Source organism: Lycium ferocissimum, chromosome 12, assembly GCF_029784015.1.
Source record: "Lycium ferocissimum isolate CSIRO_LF1 chromosome 12, AGI_CSIRO_Lferr_CH_V1, whole genome shotgun sequence".
Classification (NCBI taxonomy): Eukaryota; Viridiplantae; Streptophyta; class Magnoliopsida; order Solanales; family Solanaceae; genus Lycium; species Lycium ferocissimum.
In genome coordinates, this window is record NC_081353.1 from 29328544 (window position 1) to 29337961 (window position 9418).

At 33.7% G+C, this 9418-nt stretch overlaps 2 protein-coding genes across 2 annotated transcripts; one reads left to right on the plus strand and one right to left on the minus strand.

Moving 5' to 3' along the window:
* Window positions 1-1083: 1083 nt before the first annotated feature.
* On the plus strand, window positions 1084-4685 carry LOC132041166 (leucine-rich repeat receptor-like protein kinase TDR). Its single transcript, XM_059431988.1, has 3 exons — window positions 1084-1685; window positions 1968-3996; window positions 4180-4685. Exons 1-3 carry the CDS (start codon window positions 1143-1145, stop codon window positions 4482-4484), a joined length of 2877 nt encoding a protein of 958 aa, XP_059287971.1. The 5' UTR covers window positions 1084-1142; the 3' UTR covers window positions 4485-4685.
* A 2053-nt stretch (window positions 4686-6738) lies between these two features.
* On the minus strand, window positions 6739-8499 carry LOC132040322 (cytochrome P450 86A1-like). The gene is made up of 2 exons (XM_059430962.1): window positions 7747-8499; window positions 6739-7471 (listed from the first exon to the last, which is right to left on the minus strand). Exons 1-2 carry the CDS (start codon window positions 8269-8271, stop codon window positions 6947-6949), a joined length of 1050 nt encoding a protein of 349 aa, XP_059286945.1. The 5' UTR covers window positions 8272-8499; the 3' UTR covers window positions 6739-6946.
* Window positions 8500-9418: the final 919 nt, after the last annotated feature.

A 9418-nucleotide genomic window follows, 5' to 3' on the forward strand; every position in this document is an offset into this window, starting at 1 on the left:
CTCAAATACAGTGTTTCACTATTTTTCCAGTTTAATTGACCAGAATAATTGCACCAAGTAAAATTCCAAGAAAAGTTAGGATTTCATAATAAGTGGCGAATTTTTACTTAATTTTCAAAAAAAATAAAAGGTTACAAAAAATAATAAAAATCATTTCAACATTTTCAAAAAAAAACTAATATATGTACGTAAACTCAAGAAATCTATGCTTTATATACAATATAATTTTTTGTTCGGCAACTTAACATTTTTCATTTATTTAGGATATTTAAAAATTAATATATGTAAAAAAATAATTGTTTATTTAACTTTACTTATCTAAATCTATCCTATATATTTTTTTAATAAACATATTACAATGTAATTTTTTGTTCGACACCTCTAAATCTGCCCCTATTCATAACCGTTTGTGCATGGATTTGGATTGAATTGATAAAAAGGCAGATAAAAAAGAAAGATGCTCCATTGTCCCCATTTGCCTTCTTTTCTCACCTCACCCAAAAATTTAGGCAAAAAAGAAAAAAGTTCTTGCAGTTATTCTCTAATGGCAAACACAAATAAACAAATAATTGCCTAAGCGGTCGTTTGATACGATGGATAGTCTTGAGATAAAAATTTAATATAATTTTATCTTTTATTTAGTATTAAAAATAGTATTGGGATAAGTTATTCTTGACATAGAGTGGAATAACAATCTCATAATTAGTTATTCCAGAATAAAATAATGAAAATGACAAAAATAGCCTTGAGGTCCCTCAAATCCTTTTTCTACTAAATAAAGTGAAGGATATTTTTATAAATAAATATTTTTTCTTAGAAATTATGCAATGCAAATTACTTTTAATACAAACAATCAATAAAAAAATAATATCAGAATAATTAATTCTAACATAACTAATCCCAAAGATTACTTGTCTTCGAACCAAACGACCCCTAAGTGGTCCCTTGTTTGTTTCTTATTTCAACTAATCAAGATTTTTTTTTTTTTTTTTTTTTGATTCCTCACTCTTTTCATCAATCTTTCTCTAGTCCCAATGCAAGAAAAAGAACTTATGGAATACTAATACTAGTAGTATTACATAAGGTTGGTGACACATTTTATTTTTGATATTTTCTTGTTTGGTTTTTCTTCTTCTTTCCCAATGGTGATAATACTTTATCAGCCTTTGTACATCACTTCTACTTTCTTGATTTTTCTTTCTTTGATTCTTGTTGTACCAGTTTTATCTGTTGATCCTTTTACACAAGCACTCTTGAGCTTAAAATCTGATATTCTTGATAATTCCAACAGTCTAAGTGATTGGATTTTGCCTTCTAATTCTACTACTGATAGTAGAATTCATGCATGTTCTTGGTCTGGTGTGAAGTGTAATGGAAATTCATCTTTGATCATTGGTTTGGATATTTCAGTTAAAAATCTTGGTGGAGTTTTTTCAGATAATCAGTTTAGTGTTTTTAGTGATCTTGTTGATCTAAATTTGAGTCACAACTCATTTTCTGAGAAACTACCTGTTGGGATTTTCAAGTTGACTAATTTAAAAAGCTTGGATATTAGCAGGAACAATTTTTCTGGTCATTTCCCAAGTGGGATATCAAATCTTGATTCTCTTGTGATTCTTGATGCTTTTAGTAACAGCTTTTCAGGTCCTTTGCCTAAAGATGCTTCAGAAATTGAGTCACTCAAGGTACTGTTAAGGTCTGCCCTGATTTTGTATCATAATTAGATTTACTTTTCTTGGTGAAAAATGTCTCTTCCTTATTAACTACTTAAAAAATAGGAATTAGTGACAGACAAATTCTGTGGCTAAACAGCAAAATATGCCGCTGATCCTATTTAGCAATAGATTAGCGACGGATTCTGTTAGCTACGAGCAGTTTAGGAAGAGATTAGCTACAAAGTTTCGTAGCAAATTTCAATTTTTTTTGTAATGTTAATATTTGACACCTTGTTATTTCGATCCCAACAGGTACTGAATTTTGCAGGGAGTTATTTTAGTGGACCAATCCCTTCTGAGTATGGCTCATTCAAGAATCTTGATTTCATTCACTTAGCTGGAAATTCACTAAGTGGTAAAATTCCACCAGAATTGGGGATGTTGAAAACAGTTACTCATATGGAGATTGGTTATAACTCATATGAAGGAAGCATTCCTTGGGAATTTGGGAATATGAGTAAACTTCAGTATCTTGATATTGCTAGCGCAAACTTATCTGGTTCGATACCGAAAGAGCTCAGTAATGTCACAAATCTTGAATCACTTTTCTTGTTCAGAAACCAACTTAGTGGTAAAATTCCATGGGAGTTTGGAAAACTCATATCATTATCAAGTTTGGATCTTTCTGATAATTTGCTTTCAGGTCCAGTCCCTGAGAGTTTCTCAGAGTTGAAAAATATAAAACTTCTTAGTCTTATGTACAATGACTTAAGAGGAACTGTTCCTGAAGGAATTGCTAAGCTTCCACTTCTTGATTCACTTAATATATGGGACAATTTTTTTTCAGGTTCACTGCCAAAAGACTTAGGCAAATATTCAAAGCTGAAATATTTAGATGTTTCAACAAACTATCTTGTTGGTAGCATTCCACCAAGTATATGTTCAAATGGGGTGTTAGAAAGGTTGATTCTTTTTTCTAATAATTTCACTGGTGGACTTTCTCCATCACTTTCCAATTGTTCCTCTCTTGTTCGAATCCGTATAGAAGACAATTCATTCTCAGGTGATATCTCTTTGAACTTTAGCAATTTCCCTGATTTGTCATATGTTGATATGTCTAGAAATAAGTTCAGTGGAGGGATTCCTAGTAATATCGCCTTAGCTTCCAAGCTTCAATACTTCAATGTGTCTGATAATCCAAATCTTGGAGGCATAATCTCGGAAAAGACATTGTCTTTGTACTCATTACAGAATTTCTCAGCTACCAATTGTAGCATTTCAGGAGATTTTCCTCCTTTTGGATCCTGCAAATCCTTACTGGTTCTTGAATTGAGTATGAACAATGTTTCCGGGATTATCCCACAAAGTATAAGCAATTGCCAAAATCTTGTGAGCTTAGACTTGGCCAACAATAACTTAACTGGTCAAATACCTGTTGAACTTGCTGCCCTTCCTGTTATTAGTGTTGTAGACTTGTCACACAATAGTTTTAGCGGTTCAATTCCGGCCAAGTTTGGAAGCTCTTCCAGCTTACAACTTCTCAATGTGTCCTTCAACGATCTCTCAGGTTGGATTCCTTTTAAGACGGTGGATAGTAGCGCCTTTTTGGGTAATCCTAAGCTTTGTGGGACCCTCTGGGAGCCTTGTCGTGGACCGAACATACTAGAGTCAGGAAGCAGAAGGACACAAAAGCTGGCTTGGGTTCTTATAACCTGTGGCATCATAGTATTGGCTATTACAGCTGCAGTTTTTGGTGTATTTTACTTCAGAAGAAGAGGTAAAGGGCAGTGGAAAATGGTTTCTTTCAGTGGACTTCCTCAGTTTACAGCGAATGATGTTTTGAGGAGCTTCAATTCTATCGAAGAAGCCACAGAGATGGTGCCGCCTTTAGGAGGTTCTGATTGTTGCAAAGCTGTTTTGCCAACGGGAATTACCGTCTTGGTGAAGAAGATTGAATGGAGACCCGAGAGAATGAATGTTATGTTGGACTTGATATCGAGGATGGGCAATGCAAGGCACAAGAATTTGACCAGATTGTTGGGATTTTGCTACAACAAACGTATGGCTTACCTGTTGTGTGACTACTTGCCTAATGGAAATTTGGCAGAAAGGATCAGGACGAAGAGAGATTGGGCGACCAAGTATAAAATCATCTTGGCAATTGCTAGGGGACTGTGTTTCCTCCATCATGATTGCGACCCCGCGATTCCTCATGGGGATTTGAAGGCAAATAACATTGTGTTTGATGAAAACATGGAACCTCATTTGACCGAATTCGGGGTTAAATTCTTGATTCAATTAAATAATGGACCATCGGTAGCAAGAGTTGGAAATGAAGCAGGTATACACTTATACTTTTTAGTTCTAGTAGAAGATGTAGTCTGCATGAGACAACTTTACCGTTGCTCTAAGGCTCCCCTTCTATTCTAATAGAAGTGTTTAATGATCTTAATTTGAATGACATAAGTTATTAGCTAAAATTCCTGATTACTAGTTGTAAATCTTGTTTAATTGTGTCGAACAGGTGAAATCGAACGAGCTATAAAGGCAGAACTTCACAGGGACATATACAACTTTGGTGAGGTCATTCTTGAAATCTTGACAAACGGAAAGCTGTCAAATGCAGCGACAAGCTTACAGAACACCTCGAAGGAGGTTCTTTTGAGAGAGATTTTGGATGAGAATGATGTTGCTCCATCGATCTCGGTCCGAGAGGAAATAAAACTGGTTCTTGAAGTTGCTTCACTTTGCACCAGAGCTAGACCCTCGGATAGGCCATCAATGGAAGAAGCATTAAAACTTGCATCTGGTTTGAAGAAACAAGGCTAATAATGTTCTTGAACTAGAGTATGCCAATATTTAGACATGATTAGATAATTATGAAGCATAAATATATTGTAAAGTATCTTTGTTTATTTCAGTTGATTTGTGTTAAGAAGTTGATGTGTTTTTTTGTCAGGAATAGAGTGTTTTGATGTAAAGGAATATGTAAGTATGTTCTGTCCGCAGCAATATTAAGTCTGCTATATTCTATATTGTTTTAGATCTTTTCAAATCATTGTTCAACTTTATTCTTGAGAATGAAATGCTATTATAAAGTAACTATTCCCATATTTATGTGGTACTTTATGCTACTGAATTACTGAAAGTTATCCTTCAAAGTTCAAAATGTTATGGTCATATCATGTCTGACTATGATGATTGAGAATCATAACATTTCTTGAAAACCCTTTGTACCTTAGGTACAGGGCATCATTCTTGACTATGTAAAGGTGGATGTACTCCGAAGCAACTTCCCGGAGAAGTTTCTCTAGAAGGGATCTATTGAATTCCAAACTTGACATGTGGGAAGGGTCCGGGGATCGGATTTCACTTTTTGATAATGGATCAGTAACGTAGGCTTCGATAGACTGAAGACATCTATTGTTACTTAGCGGATCATGGAATGCTAAGTTGGTACTGTGAACCTTATACATTTCTAGCCTAGTAAACCTTTAGATTTTAAGGCGTTCATTTCAAAGCAAAAACTATTCTAGGACTATTCTAGGAGAAGTTCGAATCTGTTTTGTCCAGACACCTTATTTTGATTGTTCTAGGTGTGACTATGATGCTTCCTTTCATATTTCCTTTCCATATGAGACAGGCTCATTTTGCATATGTTCTTCTTGTAGTACTGATAGCTTTTTTGTACAAATAACCATGTTAGCTTCATTGTAGCTTGTATTTATATCAACTATTTGCTTAAGAGCTTGTCCTTCTTTCTTAAGAAGAATTGGTCTAAATAAATGTCCCCCCAACAAATTAATACAAAAATAATCGGCAGATGTATATTATATGAAAAGTCCATGTAAAATATGTGTATAACCATGTATAAATAATGTATAATCTTTGTATACCGGCTATAAAAAAATAAATAGTGAATCCGGCAAACAATTTGTGTAAAGATCCCTTTTTTAATCAATAGTATCATTATTTGTTTTCTTTTTTCTACTGGTGAATGTCATTATCTAAATATGCTTACTGAAGATAAGCTTTGACATTGAAAAGGATTCTTATTCTCAAGATGGAGCGAATATCCTTTAGTTATGGCACTTTAGTTTGGGATTGATTCTAAAGTGACACTAAATCATTTTCAATAATATATTAAAATGATATCTTAGATGCTTGTCAAACTAATAGCTATCCTACTCACCATGTCATTTTCGTATTGTCTATTGTTTCTCATACACAAACATGTTGAGAAATTGGAAGGGCATATCAACTTGGGCCACTACTTGGTATAAAACAACCCAAGTTATTGAAATTGGTACCCTGGTAGCCTAAATATACATATCATATTAAAAATATTGGCATTTTATATAAGAATGATAATGCTATTGTGGAGTAGCTATTCCTATATTCATGTGGTACTGATGCTAAAGTGGTACTTTATTCTACTGAGACTGAAAGTTGCCCTTCAAAGGTTGTCCTAATCAGTTATAAATTATCCTTTAGAATATTGTCATAATTAATTTCTCCCTCTATCCCAATTTATGCGAGGTTGTTTGACTTGGCACAGAGTTTAAGAAAGAAAGGAAGATTTTTAAAATTTACGATCTAAAATGAGTCATAGATATTTGTGTGGTTATAAATCATTTCATTAAGGGTAAATAAGTATTTTAAAGTTAAATTGTTACTAAATATAGAAATGTGTCATTCTTTTTTAAACTGACTAAAAAAGAAAGAGTGTCATATAAATTGACACGGAGAGAGTACTATAAATGACTCAACCTTAGATCCCTAAAAGAATATTCATTCTCTATACAGAGTATAAAAACGTTTGTGCCTTTGCTAGGCTTGCAAAGCATCATTTCTTGAAACCCCTCTCTCTCTCTAAGTGCAGGGCATCATCTCTGACCTGTGTTGCTCGCGTCCTTCATAAATCAGAATCCTCCAATAGCTTTGCATTGAAAATCCGACAAGGGTGAAATTATTAACTTCATCGAAACATCGAGATCTTTTGAGACTAATTTCAAATTGGGGATGAAATTAAAGCCACCAAATCCATGTCTTTTAATAGTCCGTCACTTTATACTCTGAAACATCAAGTAAACAGCTATTATTTTTATTACACATGCATGAGACTACAATGTAGCAAACCATACTTTTAAGGAAGAGAACCAATCAACTTTCACTTTATGCAACTAAAGTCACTAAGCTATATTTTGTGTAACGAAAAAGTCACACAACTAATTTACCTAACTACCATCCAAGTGATGTTTATTGTTTCTTTTCATTCATAAAGACTTAAATTATATAGTGCCAAGATCGCGACTTTTCAAGTTCACTTTAAGCCCATTTTTCATGGATAGGGTGAAGAAGAGTTTAGGCACAACTTGATGACCAAGAACTGGAGATAATTTGTAACGAAGTAATATAGCTGAAGCTGCAGATTTCATTTCAAGAAATGTTAAGTATTTCCCTATGCATGTTCTTGATCCCCCATTAAATACTGCAAACTTGTACCCATCTTCAGGCCTTTCAATTCTTGTTTTATCGGCAGAGAGCCATCGTTCTGGTTTGAATTCTAAACAATCTTCTCCCCATACCGATTTCATTCTTCCCACGGAGTATATTGATAAAATGATGTCCGAACCAGCTGGTACGTAAGTTCCATCTGGAAGAATATCATCGGATATCGCATACCTCACAATTCTCGGAACTGAAGGATATAAACGTAGTGTTTCTAGTAAGGTCGCATGAAGATAAACCAAACTATTGATTTCTTCATATGACAATGGCTCTTCCATCCATTTTTGTGTGTCTTCTCCCAGCAGCTGTTCAATAAAATTTGTGGCCTAAAGTCAAATTATAATAAGAGCGCTTCAACTTATTTCATAAAATTTATATACTAAAGAGACAAAAGTACTTACTTTCTGATCTATGAATCAACCAAACAAGACAAATGAAATTAGAAAAGTGAAATCATCATTGATATAGTTACTTGTTAGAACAGAAATGAAATTTTGGAACTTTTGTTTGATGATAACAATATAAAGTATATGTTATATATAATAGTAGTAACTTTTGGAGCCTAAAGCAATGGTTTTACCTTTGGGCCGACCATGTCTTCTCCTCGAGTTTTCCTTAACACCATTATAATTTCATCCACGATCTTTTTTTCAACGTGTGGGTTGTTCATAACGAGCCAAAAGAACCAACTAATAGATGTAGCAACAGAGTCTCGTCCCGCTAATAAAATGTCAAGAATTGTGCTCTTAATAGCAGTCCTAGGCAAAAAATGTCCATTTGATTCCAATTTTTTCATGAATGCCAATAATAGATCATCATTATTCGAATTACGAGTTTTTGTTTTACTAATACGTTCATCTAGTGCCTCAGTTATGTAATTGTTCAAAATGTGGAGGCTCTTCTTTAGGCTTTTTTCAGATCCAATGGACAAAAATCTCATAAATTTCCACAAGAAATTGGGGAGGAACAATCTTTTGAAAACTGATTTAAGAGTTGCATCCATTGCAACTGCAATTGAATTATCATCATGAAGTTCAATGGTGAGAATATTCAAACTTTTCCCTAGAGCAAGTCCAAAAATGTTATCAGTGCCAAAACGTATCATTAAATCTTGTAAGTCTACTGAAATGTTCTGTTTTGAAGCCTTGTCTAAGATTGGTAATAAACCATTCTTGATTGCTGGATTTAGCCAACGATATAGTGCATGACCAAGCTTCCATTTTGATAATTCAGGAACCACTATTTTCCTTTGCAAAATCCACTCTTCACCGTTAACATAGGATATACCTGTTGGAGGAAGAAAAATGGTTTAATTAATATTCTCATAATTAATACACAACTCTTTCTTGAAACAGCAAATCAATATAAATACATTTCCACTAATGAAATAAATCAAGAAGATATTACTCCCTCCATTCCAAAATAAGTGTCTCTTTTAGCTCATGCACGCCCCTTAAGAAATTGCCACTCCTAAAAAGAGTATTTTTACCAACTTACCCCTAATTAATGCTTAGAAAAAGAAAAGTTATTTAATGATTCTTGATTATAAATAAGGGTAAATTTAGAAGAATAGGATTAATTTCTTATTGAAATCCTAAAGCGTCGCTTATTTTGGAACAAAATAAAAAGCCTAAAAGGACACTTATTTTGGAATGGAGGGAGTACTGATCAAAAAACCACTTTATTTCGACTATAAAAAAGTCACTTTATAATATTAGTAAGAAATATTCACATATTTTTTATTTATTTATCCTACTTGTCGAAAAAGTCACTTTATAACATTAGTAAGAAATATTCACATTTTTTATTTGTTTGTCCTATTTGTCCCAAGCATATGTATTTATAAATTAGCACAAACCCAAGCTATTAATTTACCTAAATTTAGATCTGTTTTTCAATACAGAAAGACTTTTTTCCTTAAGACTAAAATAAAGCACTACTTTTAGAACATTAGGAATTTTCATTCTTGAACGAAGAGGGGGACAGGAACATCGTGTTGGGTGTTTTGGAGCACTCTAAGAGTCTTCGAAATTTTGAATATTGTAAAGGTTGAAGAGGTGGAGGGGGCGATGTGTAAGATGAATCGAGGAAGAGTGACCGGATTAGTCGAAATTCTGGTGAAATTTGGAAGTATTATGACGAGGCAAATCTTGGGTGGCTTACTTGGTTGTTTAATGTCATTTTTAGGATGACGAAGATGCCCGAAGAATATAGGTGGAGTATGATGATCCCGTTGTACAAGAACAAGGGTG